Here is a 16,001-nt window from a genome sequence, read left to right as displayed (position 1 = left end):
CATGGCGCCGCCGCTCCTCTCCACGGCAGCCCCCTCCCCCACCGCGGCCTGCGCCTCCCGCCGCCCCTAGAGCCGGGGCGGGGCGGCCCGGTCGGCGCCGCCGAGACCGTTACCCGCCCGGAGGTAGGGGTCCTGGCGCCCCGAGAGAGCCGAGCGGGGCGGGGAGGCGGGAGGGTGGAGGGGGGCTGCAGCGCCCTGCGTCCATCGTGGGGCTGCCCCGCGGGGGCATCGCCAGTGCCTGCCCCGGGGCCGGCCCGCGGGGGTGCGAGGCACGGAGGAGGGCGGGAGGAAGGGGGCAGCCGGGCTCGGCCTTTCCGGCTCAGCTCCGAGCAGGCCTCTCCCTGCATCCATCTTCTGCTCTGAAGGGAGGCCTGGGTCCGTCCCCGGCGCTGGTGTCGGGGTGGTAGGGTGTGGGGGGGTGCTGGGCGGTAAAAGCAGCTTTGCTGCACCAGCGGGAGGTGCTGGCCTGGCTGGGGTCTGGCCGTGGTGGTCCTTCTGCACCGGCTGCCCCATTGACTTTGCCTGTTATTGTGCGTTTTGTATCTCGAGTTGTCTTAAAAGGTGTCTGAAGCTTTCATGTGAAAAAACACATCACAGGCCCTCAAGCAATGATGGCTGCATGATATTTTAGGCACAAATGCTTTATGCCACGGTGCAACTTGATGTTAAGAGTTAAGGGATATGTGTGCTGCCATGTTGCTTCTGCAGTCTTATTCTTTCTACAGCCTTTCTGCCTCCCTATTCTTGAGATGGGATCCATGAGTATGTTTCCATGTCCTGTCCATGCACTCTGTATTGCTCATTTGCTTTTTGTTATGTTAATTTCTCCCAGAAATGTTTATCTTCCGTTAGTGATACTGTCACCTGTTTCCTTGCACTAGAATGAGAAATTCTAATAAAGCTGAGAGCTCTGAGTCATCCGCCTCTTTCCAAATAACAACCCTGAATATGGTCAAAGTGTATTTTCTTTTCCATCTTTTAAAATGAGATTTTTGTTTTCTTCTTGTCATATTCTACTCGTGGCAGTGAATGTCCTAAGCACTTGCTGAGTGTAAAGCTAGATGGAGTTAATGAAAACAAGTGTTCCTGAGGTTAAGCCTGTAGTTCTACTAGGTCTATGTTCAATGCTAAATTCAGCACTAGCTTGTAGGATGAGGAGGACTTTTCCTTAAGGTTCTAGTCTTCTCTAAGTGTCTAGACGTGATTTCTTCAGCCTTCTACTGAAATAGAAGTTACTACTAGTGGACATCTAGTTGCAGACCTTATTTCAGAGGGACAGACTATAGTGAAGTTAGGCATTCTCTTAGTGTTCATAATTCTGCATTCTAGAATCAGAAAGTTATGTTAAACAAAACAATAACTTTGTCAGGGACTGCTTGTTATATAACGCATGAAGAGAAATGTGAAATAATAATAAAAAAATCTTAGTGTGTAGATGGAGTGAAACAGCTTTTTAAAAAAAATCCTTTATGAGTTTATATATAGATACTGATATTGCATGCTAATACTTGATCATCTAATTGAGCTTTTGATCTTCTTCACAGTGTAGTTGATGTTTTTATCCAGATTTGAATTCAGAAATAAGAACATGTTTGGTGTGTCTTTTTCTAGAAACTTCTAGACTATGCAGCATCTAACATAAAATGCTTTCAGTCTTAAATTTGATCATACGTAACTTTATAACTAATTTTGATTTTCATGCTACTTCTGTTTTGTGACGAAGTCTTGAGCAGCCTGAAATAAGGTATTCTCTCAAATCTTGTTTAATTAAATGTTGGGTGTATCTATTGCCTACAATTAATTTTCTGTTATTAGCTATTATTTTTTTTCCTTCCAGTATAAATCAGTTTAAACTTACAAATGGATATTTATATCTCTGAGAAGCTCTACTGTTTTTAAAAGTTTATATGTTATTTCTAATCTCAACATGGTGGGGGTTTTTTAGGGTTTCTTAAAATGATCTTGAATTTCCATAAAAAGCAATGCATTAAACTGTTTTCAGAGGACCAAACATGATTCAATACCATTAACTTTTCTTTTGGAATAATGAGTAGATTTCAAGTTATTGTCCTCCTGCATAACTTAACTACATTTGCTTCACATCAATAATGTGCACTCTAAGGAGGGATTGGATATAGTTAGTGACAGAAATATAAGTCAATATGTAATAATTATTCAATACATTTTTTTCAAGTTTATGCTACACTGTTTCCAACTTTGTCCTGTGTCAGTTTCAGTTCAGCCTGAGAACTTTTCCATTAGTTTCAATGCAGATAGCAGCTTCTCTGTAGTGCGCTATTCCAAGCAATATAGTGTGTTTCCCTTTCTAGGTAAATGCAAATGGTCATTTATATTATTGCTTACAGGAAAGAAACAGATTATTCTGTTTCAATGAGCAATGAGAGCCCTGTAGATATATATGATGTGTTGAAAGATTTTTTTAAAATTAAATTCTTAATTATTGTATTCAATTTTATCTTTCAGGGATGCTTAACTTTTTGTTAAGCTTTTTTTTTTTTTTTTAATTTGTTGAAAGTAGTGTAGCAAAAGTATATTGGATTTCTAGTGTTTGTTGGGTTGATGGGGAAACAACCCAGATAAATTAACTGGGAAAGTTAAGTCCTAATATCTCTCTAAGCAAATTTTGAGAAGATCAGTGGAATGTTAACCCCTGCATATTTCTTTTCTGGGGTTCATTGGCCTTTCACTTGTCTACAAGAGCTGTATTCACACAGCATGAATTTCCACTAAGTCAAAGAAAGATCAAGGTGCCTCTGAAAAATACTTGAGCCGGGGGGTTGACTTAGGAGCTGCCATATTCAGCCAACAGGAAGCGTTTGGCATAAGGACTCTTCTTTATTCCATTAGTGCTCTCCATTAACCAGAAGTGTACCTTCATGTGGAAAAAGGCTGCTCCTTCAGCAAAGTTCAAGTAACTTAATTGCTTTATTTCTGTACGTGTGACTGTCTGTCCAACTGGCTTTCTTGTTTTTATTTGAACTTGTTAAGTCAATTGTCCTAATTTCTAACATCTTTTTCTTTTCATCCAGACACTCCTCCTTTTATTTATAGAATCTTAGACAAATCGCATTTACCTTAGGCAGGAGTTACAAGCAGTTAACTAATAACATCAGTAAAAATGCCCAATGTTTGACTTTTTAAAAGAAAAAATCCGAGTGTCATGGTGCAGGCATTACATTCTTCCTTATTCTTCTGCAGAACTCTCTGAAACAGATCATGTGTCTTCTAGGAAATAGCATGACCACTCTTTTAAGCAGTGAAGTGTGAAGGAGCTCCCATTTTCCTCTTTGCTAGTTTTGAGGTTTACAACCTTTAAATATTCTGGACTATGGCTTAGAGTTTTCTTGCAGAATCTACTAAGCTACTTTCTCATGATTCTGCTTTCTTTATAAGGAGGAATGTTTTTATTTTTCAAACTCTTTGTCCTTCTTTCTCTTAACTGTTCAGTTTTATTTTTTGGGAATGCTAAATTTTGTGGCATTACACAAATCTAGTCAGTCAGGATGCTTTTGAAAGTGGATTGTAATGGTCAAGTATTAATTACACCACTTCTGCTTCTCCTTTCTTTTGCTCTACAGGAAACTGAAAAAATAGCTGTTCCAGTCCCTCCAGGTAAGTGGAGCAATAATTTTTTTTTTTTTTTTCCTTTAAAATACGAATTTTGGTTTTATTTATTTTTTAGCAAGTGGCGTATTGCAAATCAACCTCTATAGAAAATTGTGGAAACAAAGACAGGCTCAAATGTGGGAGGTGACTAACATTTATGCTATGCAATGCTGTATTAAAGTATTGAAAGTATAAAAGGTGCCCTGTTCAATTTGATTTGCGTTGATTTGTTTAGTTGCATGGGAAAGCCATCTCTCTTAATTTTGAAGTGTTTAAACTTGGAAAACAAAAATAGCTACTTTTTTTTTTTCTCATTTAAAGAAGGATGTCTATTAAAATGCATGTACGAAGCCAAGCAAAACACTAAATGCACCTCTTCAGGTAACTATTAAGAGAATGTTATTCTTTACTGTGGCAAATATATTCAGTCCATTTGATCTCACTTTGAAAAAGTATGTACCTCAGGTAGAGCTCTTTGATAAAGACTGAGATGTTTTGGCCTTTCCCTTTTATGCTTGTTTCCTGTGTAAAATGAAGCTTTATGGTAAAATCTTAAAAAACTTGGGCTGTCTAAAGCAATTGCACACTAAGATGTCATCTACAGATAAGCTTACTAAGAGTTAACAGTTCTGTATACAGCAAGAGTTTGTATCTTGCAGTAAAAAAGGGGCACAATCCCAGATCAAATTTAAAGAATAAAAGGAAATGTTGAATAGACATGATCAGTCTTGAGGAAGTGCAAACATCCGTAGGAAAATACATCACTGATACTGTAACTTAAGCACTTAGTAATGTACAGACCCAAGGGAGGCTAGATGCTGATGGGCTACTATAATTCTGATTTGTCTCAATGGCCTAAGGCGGGTTTTGTCCAACTTTCTCATTTTCTTCAAACCAGAATGTACAGGTGTTTCTTGAGCTGGAGCCACATGTGGGTGGTCAGTCCATCCACAAAACTTGCGTTTGCATTATGTGTAAGCAGTGGTAGATAAATGAGCTACTACTGTAGCTGCAGGCTGTCAGATTGTCCTTTATGGACTGTCCAGTTTAGGGGGGTGACACACTTGTGAGAATGTGCATCTCTCTTCTAGCTCGCTGGCCAGTATAGCATTGCTGAAATGGAAAAGTTTTATGGTTGTTTTTTTTCCTTTTTTTTTTTTATGCTTATAGTTTTCTGTCTTTTCTGTGTTCAGTTCAGACTGTTTTCTTCCATGCTGTTTATGTCAGGAGGGCAGTCACTGTATTGCCATGGTGCTTACAATAAGTAATTACAGGCTGAGACTGCACAACCCCTGAGCAGGTTAGTGCATAGAGGTCTTTTGGCATACAGCGTGCTTTATCCAGGGGAAACTGCTCAGAGGCTTTAGCTCCAAGTCTGACAAATCTTTACTAGGTATGTGTGGAGGATGATTATTTTTTTCTCAGTGAATTTGGAGAGGTTTTTGCAGGGATTATCAATATGTATACATTTTAAACTATTTAAAACTATTTTAAAACTAGAAAACCCAAACATTCAAACTTTAAAAGCCATTTAAAACTATTTTACAGCTATTTAAATATTTAATAGAAAAAAAAATTGAAACAAGGTGTCAGTTGTGTTTTCCATGTTCCTGTATGTAGGGAACTAAGAGAAAACAGGAGAAATTTTACCAGTAAAATAAGCCAACAAGACATTGCTTAAGTCAGTGTATGATTCTGTTCTTTTACAAATTGTCTACAGGAAGGTATTTTAGAAGCAAGCCTCAGAGTATGCAGTAATAGTTTCCAGAAAAGTGTACCTATGATGTTTAATTAAAATCATATAAAAATATACAAATGGTTGTTGCAACTATTTTTGTAACAAATTTAGAAAAACATTAGTGTGACATTTCATAGAAACATCTTTATTATTTTAAACAAGCACACTGTCCTAAATATAAGTAAATTGCATGCAAACTGGTTCTTATTTCTGTATTGTATATATTTTAAACATGTATATATACTTATTGATATATTTTATTGTACTGTTTGCTTTCCAAAAGTGATAAAAGAGGATTACAACCTTTTAAAAAGGAGTGGTGTGAAAGTATTTTACCTTTGCATTGAAAGTACAGAGCAAACGCTAAAAAAGTGAAATTACTTTGTGATTTAAGTACCGAAGTTGATATATTGCTGGGATTATTTCATGGTTTTTTCATGTTGAGCTCTGAGCCTGTTTCTCCGTGTAACTCAAAAGAGTTCTATGTATGGGCTTTGTTATGCTACTGAAAGGAATTTAGGCTTGGAAGGCTTACAGAAGAAAGTCGCAGTTCAGTGGACTGTAGTAAGAATCATTTCACTGAACTCTTCAGTTTATCTGAAGAGCTAAGTTGAGGCTGGAGTTGCACATTGATTGGATTGCTTCAGGAACCATATTTTTTTCTATGGGACAGGGTGTTTGCTGTTGCCTGGGTAACAATCCAAGATGGCTATAATTCATCTCTAGTGATCGGGTTAACAGTTTACATACTTTATTTCTCAATTGGTTGGGTGAATAACATATTTTTCAAGATAGCATTTAAGTTTCTATTTTGGTTTTCAGGGAGGGAGTATTTTGGAAATTCTTTTTTCATACTGTGATATTCTCTCTTAGAGCAGTCAGTCTCCAATAATCTTTTGAAATCAGAATGGCAATCACAAACTTTTGTTTCTGAAAATTTGCCTTCTATGTGTTAGTCTTGTTATTCTTGTCAGGCAACAAACAGTCCAGAAGGAAAAGAGAAGGCAAAGGATGGGGTTGGTTTGTTTGCTTGTTTTCCCTAGCAGCAACAGTTTTCAGTTGTTGGGCTGTAAAGTTAACTATGCTGTCTTCTAAACCTGTCAGAATGTTACCCAAGTTTGGATTGTCTTTTGCTGTTGTTTATGTCTGTTTCTAGCTATGACATCTTTACAGTATACTTCAAATTTCAGAGTTGTCTTGGGTTCCTCAGAATGTCATCCACTCATTTTTAACATGTCCAAGGATGGAGATGCCACAGCCACACAGGGCAACCTGTTCCAGTGTTCAGCTGCTTTCACTGTGCAATTTATTATTTTTTTTTACCTCCCCTTATACTTGCTTGTAACTTTCTAGATGTGTAAATGTTGCATCTCATCCTTTTGTTGTACGCTACCCAGAGCCTGGATGTGTCTTCTCTGTAACAATACATTAGGTAGTGTAAGACAGCAAATAGATCCTTCCTTAGCCTTTCTTCTCCACGCTGAGCAAACTTTGCTTCCTGATATTCCTCTTGTATGTAGTAGTCCAGCCTCCTAGCTATTTTGGTGGGACCCTTGCTGGTTTCTCTTCACTTTGTCATCTGTCTTGAAGGGCTCAAAACTGGGCACAGCAGTCCAGTTGTAGCCTCATGAGTGCCAGATAAAGAATAACAATCAATTCCCTTCATCTGGTTGCTATGCTTTTGCTAACTCAGGCCAGGAAGCTGTTAGCTTTCAGTGCTGCAAGTAGTATGATGCTGAATTGTGTTCAGTTTGCTGTCCACCAGGAGGTACAGGTTCTGCCCCAAAGCTGCTTGACAGCCACTGTGGCCTCAGCCTGAACGGTTGCATAGAGTTATTTTGTTCTAGGTGCAAGCTTTGCATTTATTTTTGTAATAGGTAAATACAATCCTTACTGAGTTGGCTACACTAACGAACGTGAGGCCTTTGTTTTCCTACCCTGTTGGATCTGGTTTCTGTTTAGATTTGTAATGTCCGAGGTCTTGCTGGAATGCATGAGTGAACTTCTTTTTTTCTTTTAAGCGCACTAAAATTTCACTGCTTCAAGGTACTCTTTTTTTTTTTTTTTCCTCAGACATTAGCTGGAATCTCTTCACAAGGCATTACCTCACAAAATTCCTTGTAGCCTGCAGTCAAATAATACTACAAAGATGAGGAAATGAATTTATCTCCGACTTTTTCCAGTAAGTTTGCCAGGAGGCCGACACTTTTCTTTTTGACAAGGATTTACTTTTAGTTTATAAATTAGGCATTCAAAATTCACAGGCTTCACAAACCAAAATGCAGAACCAGATAGCAACTTCATATGCAAGTATGTGTTTTGGTAATATTCCTTTAAAGGAGAAAATTAGCAGACTTGAAAAATTGATCTTTACAGCTTATGACTTAAGAAAAATACTAACTGAGGATGAAGTAGATTTTATGGCTGATACTATGCACTTGTGAAAGACTGACAACAATCTATAGGAACAGAGTGGAGAAAATGTCCTACATGCACTTTTTTATCAAAATCTTCATTCTTTGGCTAAAAACCCCACAATTGTTTCTTTTCCTTTCAGATATTTCTGATATGGATGTAACTCTTCTGTACATAGTATATATCCATATGTGCCTATTGTAGCCTTGTATAACTATGTGATGTCCCATGATCAAAATTTAACAAAGCAATTTCCTTTGAGATCTAAAGGGGACCGACTCTGTTAGTTTTGAACCTACATTTAAATAAAAAAAATCTGATTGTTGCATAGCTGAACAAGGATAATAAGCTCATGGAATATCGTGTAAGTGTTTGCTGACATTCTAGATAGTATAAAGATATAATATTAAAGCCTCATTGATAAGGGCCTTATTTTTTTTACTCTGAAGCCTTAGTCATGAGTATTCAAACTTGTCCATAACCTTGTTAATACTCTTTGTTGGAGACGGTACCAAGTTCAAAGTTTGGACAGTTCAAGAAATATTTCATCCCTTCAGAAACTTGAGACAGGTTATGAACTCTTTGCAAATAACAGCAGAACAATCTCCAACCCTGATTTGCTTTGGCGTCCTTTCTTTGGGACATAAATGTTTCCCTGAGTTGTCAGTGCCAAGGACTCTGAAGTTTCTGGCAGCCATTCATCTCTTGGCTTCTGATCTCAGCTCAGAGTTCTCATTCTGTTGAACATACATATTTAGAAGTGATGCTTTGGAATCTCCTCCACTCCATGTTTTGTTTTTTTGCTATTCAGTGCCCATGACCAAGGACACTGGGATCTCCTTCTCTTTACTGTACAGACTTTTGGGATATTACATCAGTTTTTTACTGTACATATGCAGGCAAAAGCATCAGCTAACATGTTCCATACAGATCTCTGAAGTATTAAGCCTTAAACGATTTGCTTACACTTACTTGATCTGTTTTGTGTCTCGTGCTAAATGGTGTATCAGAAGTATACATTCTTGGGATGGTTAGACAGTTTCAGAAGCATTACAACTTCTCATGACCAGCCTGTTGGGGAGAGGTGAATTTATTCTGCTTATGATCTTTAATCATAAAGATATCTTTATTTGCTTCATCAAACTAAGCAGTGTTCAGAACTAACATTGTTAGATCTCCATAAAAATACTTGTATTTAATAAGTTGAATGCATTTCCTCCAGGGTAAAGCCACAGATAGGTTGAGAGTGCTTGTCATCTTCTGGCTAATTAGCTAATTTGGTACATTCATTCCCCCCCTGCCCACCCTGTTACTTGACCTTAAAATTAGGTGACATTAGTGTTGAGATTAGTTACTCTTCGCTATTGGGTTTAGCGATGTGACAACAGTATCTTGATTTTATGTGTTCATTGTACTAGAACTTTATTATTTTGATGTCACAGCATCCACGTACTGGTTTTATGCATTGTCCAGCACAAGTTGGCTCAGTCTCATTTGTGTTTCCTTTTCTCTTCCTGAGGCGGAGTGATGCTGGATGGCAATGTTTGTTCTGTGCTTGCAGGATGAAAGAGTAGAAGCATCTCCTTCTGTCTGAGAGAAAGCATAATTGATTAGAGGATGTATTGAAGTAAATAATTTCTTTGAGAAACTGTTGTGTTTCGTGGGTGAATAGTGGGCATTGTATCATCTAACTTTACAAAATCATGTAATAATACGTGTTTAACATGCATAGTAATTAATATTTTCTTTCAATTACAGCTCATTGCCATGAAAAGGAGGATATGATAGTTTGCCCTATGAAACAGGTTTATATGTGAAATCTGGCAGGTACGTGCATTAGTACATGTGATGAGTATGCAAACCAGCACAAAACATAATTAATTTACTTCTTAAATATTTTTTAGCCTGTTGGTAATTTAGCTGTATAGCTGAAACATTACTTAAGTATATGGTTTTGTAATGAAATTTGTAGCAGTTTATGTAAAGGGCTATCTGCTAACTTATCTTAAAGATAAGCTTTAAAGTTTATGAAAAGTCTAAGGAATCAACCACTTTTTCTCATCTGTTGGCACTGTATCCTTGACTACTGTTTTGTCTGCTGCTTTGTTGTTGTTTTTAATTGTGGGTATTGGGTAATTATTACAATGTATTTTTATTTCAGTAACAAGTTGTCTTAATGTATTTTCAGATACTTTTTGCAATTAGTCATGTTACCTGCAAATAGAATCATAGAGTAGTTTGGCTTGGAAGGGACCTTTAAAGTTCATCTAGTCCAGTGTCCCTGCAATGAGCAGGGACATCTTCAACCAGATGAGGTAGAATACTTTCCGATTGAGGTGTATCTTCAAAACCTGCTATGTCCCCATTGGGTTTTGTGTGCCTTCCTGACAGAGCTTGGAATCCAGGTTCTACTTGAATCCTGGGTATTTAGATACTCAGTGTAGCCAGAAGGCAGAAATTCTTGCCCATGGAATTTTAAAATAACCTGTGGATTTTGATATATTGGTAACTTCATGCAATATTTGTAAAATTTTTTTCCATTCTCATATTAATACAGGTAGCACAACGACCTGTGGAATATGAGTGATGACAAACCCTTTTTATGCACTGCCCCTGGATGTGGCCAGGTAATGGTCTGACTTGAAGTTATTAACACTGATGAAATAAAAGTAAAACAGTGAAATGTATGCTTAGGGATCGAAGAAAAGGGGATTTATGGTAATTGGTAGAAAGCTATCTATGTTTTGCTGAAAAGCAGGTGATGGCAAGAATTTCTAGTGTCTTTTGTATTTATTCAGAAAATGCTGTCCATAAAAGAAAAAAAAACCTAATTATATTACCCTTTCTGAGCTGAAAATAACTTCATTTGTTAGCCCTGCTTAATTTGCTTTCATTAAAAGAAAATAAATAAACATTCTGATTTGTATCAGGTAACCTGTATTTCTCGGAATATTTCAATTTTAGTGGGGAGCTGATTGTGACATTTGCTTGTCACTAATCTTCACAATTATGGTGACTGCAAATATTTAATGCATAATTTTTATTTATGTATATTTTTGTATATAGGAAGATGCTAACAGTATGCATGACACAAAATATATTTTAATTCCTATTTTAGTTTTAATGTATTCTAATAAGTAATATTAGTATACAGCTGAACGTAAGTAGAAAAGTAAAAATATTGAGTGTTTTAGCAGATGGTTGCTTAAAAGGAAGCTGTCGTAATACTTTAATTTAGTAAACTGAAAGGAAATTAATTTGTATTATCTACTGCACGGGCTGGACATGCCTGCATTTGTTATATAGAATATCTTAAGCTGAATTTTTTCGTTATATTACTGCACTTGGATTTATTTGGATTTTGAGTTCAAAATATTTTAATTTTTATTCTGTAAGCTTTGGTTTTATGATGAATGACAACATTAATGTTGTATTAATGAAACCTTCTGTTTTTTAGCAGAAACAGACGAAGGTTTCTTATGTCTAATATGTTCAGAGGCATCAAAAATAACTGAAGAGAACTGTCTTCTCTTAAGCAACATACTTGTCCCCATCCTATTTGAATCACATTTTGATGAAAGCTCTGTCAGAAGTGTTTTGGCAACTAAATTTCATAGAAGATGCACTGTGGGGCTACAGCAATCCTTGGTTCCAATGAAGGAGAAGAGAGAAGTTAGTGTCAGTGAAAATGGCCAAGGCTTCTCCAGATGTCAGCTCATGCTATAGAACAGAGAGAGGGAGTCAGGATCTGGAGATCCTGTTCCCTCTGAAGGAGCCTGTCCATCGCATGGTGGGGACAGAAGGAGGTACCTAGGTCCCTTAGTGTGATAGCCCACCAAAGTTTGTAGTGCTTTATCTAGAGATAAGGCACAAGGGCTATGGAGAGCTGGGCATGTGGAACACTTGGCAACAGAGTTCTAGCAAAAAAAAGTGCCTGGCCTGTATCGGCTTGTCTTTCAGTGGTCCTGCATTTTTAATTTCCCTCTCTGCTCCACACACATATGTCCTTTCTCACAGAAATATTCCAGGTGACTGTATTCTGAGGTCAACAAAACTTGCCGTATTGTTTCTGAGATGATGTTTCGTGTGTGTCTGTTACAAGATATATGTGAAGTAACTTTAATTGTTGAGGAATAATCAGAAACATAATTTGGGACTCAAATATTCACAAAGGGAAGTAAGAATTTGAATATTTTGTGAAATGTGGTTTTTTTAGAAAACCTGCATCTTGGGTAACATTTTCTTAATTATCTCAATTGAAACACTAACTTTACCAGCAATTAGAGATGCATAGCAAATTTCAAGTTAGTAAATGTAAGAATTTCTATTTTCCAGCACCTAGCTTGTCTGCTTACTGCTTTTTTTTTTTTTTTTTAATAGAGTGTATCCCAGTAATGGGGGAAAGCATGCACAAAACTGGCATACATCTGAAAACTTGATTATTTTTAAAATGCTGCTCGGTTTAGTTCATTCCCACCTTTTCAGTTGTCTGACATTGTTTCAGTGTTTCCCATCCTATCTGCCTCTTATTTTATAAAGTAAATGGTCAGGGGCAGGAGCTATACTTTGTTTATTTTTACGCTATTAAATACAGCAAAGTCTGTGTTTGCGATTACAGATTACATTTTTTTGAGTTTTATAATATCTGCTTGGTACTGTTGACCAAGAAACAAAACACAACTGCCTATGAAGATTGCCTGTTAAGGTAGTAACAGTAGTTTTATGTGTTGTAACAATTACTTTCTGTAGAATTGCATTACTTTATTGACACCTAAAATTACAACTATTTCTTAAACTTTCTGCTGCAGCGTTTTACCAATGAGGATCATTTGGCTGTCCATAAGCATAAACATGAGATGACACTGAAATTTGGTCCGGCTCGTAATGATAGTGTCATTGTGGCTGGTTAGTATATACTTTTATAATTCGTTTATTCACTTTTCTGCTGGAATGGGCATACGTTTTCTGTATTTTCTGTACATAATGCATAGACACGTGTTAAAAGAATACGAAATATTTTCTTCACTATAGTTGTCTGCAATGTGTGCTTAGGCAATATAAGTAGCTTTCGTCAGAATTTGAAGCCAGTATTTTTCTCCATAAGTAACTTTGATTTGGATCTGATATATCATCTAAGTATTTTTCAATTATCAGTACTTTAGTAATTGATTAAATTATGTAATAAGCATTCAGTAAGCACACACACTAATAAAGGCTATGCCTAAGAGGATCTGTAACTAGATTAAATTGTATCTTTTTAATTATTTGTTGATATTATTTGTCTCTGCAATTTTAAAATATGTAGTGTTTTTTACATATTATGGTGACATTGGAATTAATTGATAATTACTGTTCTGTTAATGGGACAGTAAAAGGAAGATAATGATTTTTTTTGGTTATAATTTTAGCTTAAATTCAAAATATTTTTGCTGTGTTTCCACCTCTGAATCCATGGTATACCTGTGGTCAGTTGTAATTTTTTTTTGTTTATCCAGGATCAGAAGTAATCACCAATGGATGATTGATTGCATTATAAATATTAAAGCTCTTGAATGAAGATAGCACATGCTAATTATTCTATAGTCAGACTGTTTTCTTGGGGTTTTTTGGTGGTAGAACAGCCTAAATGAACTTCACAAAGGCTTTCAGACATTTTCCAAATTTAATAATAACAACAACTGGGTAATTTGTTAGGACAAACAGATTAAAAAAAAAAAAGAAGTTACTCTTAAAACAGCAGTCATACATTTTAAAATTCTAAATGCGGCCCTCTGCAATAAGAATGGGGACTAAACTCTGCGTTTAAGAATAGCTCCCTCTGGTTTCTGGACAGAGAAACGCTTTGATACACTCCCAAAATTCTTTAATGGGCTTACCGATTGCAAGCTTCAGTAGCTTGTCTCCAGCAGGTGGAGTATGCCTTCTGGCTGGCCTCCCTGCAAGGCAGGAAGGAGCTGCTTGCAAGGCATGAGAGAGTTCTTGAACACCTTGCCTCTTTCTGTTTGCTTTTATTCCTAAATATTTACAAAAAGTATGTTCATAAATGGTATTTTTAAAATAAAATTGTGAGCGTTTTATGCACTTCATTTCAGATCAGACACCAACACCAACTCGATTCTTGAAGAACTGTGAAGAAGTGGGCTTATTCAATGAATTAGCAAGTCCTTTCGAAAATGAGTTTAAAAAGGCTTCTGAAGATGACATTAAGAAAGTATGTTCAAAAAACTTTTTATTCTCAGAGTTTCTACTTTTTTCATATCGGAAGCTCCATTTAAAGAAGGCAAACTTTGGATTTAGGTATTGCCTTCTAAGCTGTGTCAGTAATCGTTTGCCAGCTGCTTATATATGTCGTATGGAGGGAATACAAATCTAAGATTACTCCTCTGAAGATTAGTTTACCTGATTAATTCTCCATACTTGGCGTGGTCAATGGGACACATTGGCTTTGTCTTAATTTTTTAAGTATCTAGTCTATATCTGTTGAAGTTAATTGTTTGCTTTGATTGAAATTTCATTAGACCTTGAATAAGCAAAAAAATAAGTCTGAGAAGTCAAGAGTCTTTGCAGAAAGAAAAGACATTTGTAAGAAACACACATGAAAAGACTAGTATGTGAACACTGATTGTTTTGATTAGTTTTAAAATACCAATCTTATTCTAAGAATCAATAGTAATGATGATGAGTTAAGTATAGACTAAATTTAAAGAAATGTCAGTAGTTTGGTTATAACTTTGCCCTTAGTTGTTTACCTGCTTGACTTTGTGGGCAGTGATTTTTTAAAAAAAAAAACTATACATAAAGATTTGGCACAATTAGTATCTGTGTTTTCTTTGTTTCAGTAGATTTTAAGAGATGCTTGTGAACACAATGGATTATTATTCATTCCTGACAAAGCCTTATGCTTGCTTTGTTACCGTAACTATACCAAATCATTATTGTTTTAACTTATTTTTTTAATTGATGCATGCTAACTGTTCTTAAAACACTACATATGGTAATACTGGTTCTGGATTTACTAATACCCTATCTTCTGTGTAACTCACCACTACTTTGGAGGAAGTTAGAATATTTTAAACACTGTGACAATTTGTTCAATTGGTATTAATTTTCCAAGCTCCCCTTTGTGTTTTGAGAAGAAATACAGACCTGCCATATCTCTGGTTGATTAATAAATGTAAACAATCATGGCAAGGAGAGGGGAAATTTACCATAATAGCGCACTTTCTAGAGGGGGTTTAATTCAGGTTTTTTTCTGTAGTATTTCATATTCAAATGTGGTATGAAAAGAGATTCCACTTTTAAAAATCTTCCATGCCTGTTAGTAATATATTTTGTAAGAAAACAAGGAATTGAATTGAAAAAAGCATTTGGAAGAACGTAAATAGATGAGCTTTGGGGACGTTTCTTCCAAAAGTAACAGACTAGACATGAGTAGAGGCTTTCAAATCTATAGTATTGCTTTAAGTGTTTTTGTAACTTAATTTCTTCATGGCATTTCAGATGTCCTGGTGGATTTTATCTGTGTGGTAATGCAAAACCTGTTTTTTCAATAATTATTTGCTGCAGTAAGTTGAAATTAATTGTCCACAGTAGCTTTCTTAATTTGGAATCATAGTTAGGATTTTGTGCTTTGTGGAATGAGATATAACTCGCTTAACTGTAATTTTTACATGTAGCAGAGTCCTCTCTCAGGTTTAATTTTCCTGTGATTCTTGAGAAAGGAAAACAAAGAGTGTTTTTAATTTTCAAAAAGAAAATACTTAGTCTGACATTGGTGTTGAAAGACAAGAGTGTTGACCAAAGACTGGAATTCGTGTAGATGCTGGAAAAATAGCCTTGATTGGCTATTTGCATCAAGATCTTCCAAACATCAACACCTCCCTGTTATTATAAGGCTGATACTTCTCTTTAGTTGCTTACATTTTCTTGTGTACTTTAATTTTTTTAGAGATTGAGTAATTTTGTTTTGCACTGGTGCTCTTAGATGCCTCTAGATCTATCTCCTCTGGCAACACCAATTATAAGAAATAAAATTGAAGAACCTTCCGTTGTAGAGACAACTCATCAAGATAGTCCCTTACCTCATCCAGAGTCTACTACCAATGATGAAAAGGTCAGAACTCTTTTTTTTTTTTTTTTTTTTTTTTTTTGGAAAAAAAAAAAAAAAAAAAAAAAAAAAAAAAAAAAAAAAAAAAAAAGTTCTAGGAAAAATATTAAACCC

The 16,001-nt window shown here is 36.2% G+C and overlaps 1 protein-coding gene across 7 annotated transcripts in view; it reads left to right on the top strand.

Moving 5' to 3' along the window:
- The window catches only part of ATF2 (activating transcription factor 2), a 56,910-nt gene that overhangs the window by 7,510 nt on the left and 33,399 nt on the right, over positions 1–16,001 (top strand). For 2 of the 7 annotated variants that reach the window (XM_014954463.1, XM_014954458.1), the window contains exons 2-8: positions 3,600–3,633; positions 7,439–7,547; positions 9,539–9,607; positions 10,338–10,407; positions 12,589–12,685; positions 13,873–13,991; positions 15,765–15,893. In XM_014954463.1, the coding sequence (XP_014809949.1) occupies positions 10,360–10,407; positions 12,589–12,685; positions 13,873–13,991; positions 15,765–15,893 (393 nt within the window). In that variant the 5' untranslated portion in view covers positions 3,600–3,633; positions 7,439–7,547; positions 9,539–9,607; positions 10,338–10,359. Of the gene's footprint in view, positions 1–14; positions 124–2,914; positions 2,933–3,599; positions 3,634–7,438; positions 7,548–9,538; positions 9,608–10,337; positions 10,408–12,588; positions 12,686–13,872; positions 13,992–15,728; positions 15,894–16,001 lie in introns of those variants that run through there. The other 5 variants (XM_014954459.1, XM_014954460.1, XM_014954462.1 and 2 more) reach the window with 5 other exon arrangements.

The sequence above is a fragment of the Calidris pugnax genome, unplaced genomic scaffold (genome assembly GCF_001431845.1).
Source record: "Calidris pugnax isolate Ruff unplaced genomic scaffold, ASM143184v1 scaffold103, whole genome shotgun sequence".
NCBI classification, from domain to species: domain Eukaryota; kingdom Metazoa; phylum Chordata; class Aves; order Charadriiformes; family Scolopacidae; genus Calidris; species Calidris pugnax.
This window is presented reverse-complemented; position numbering and strand designations above follow the sequence as displayed.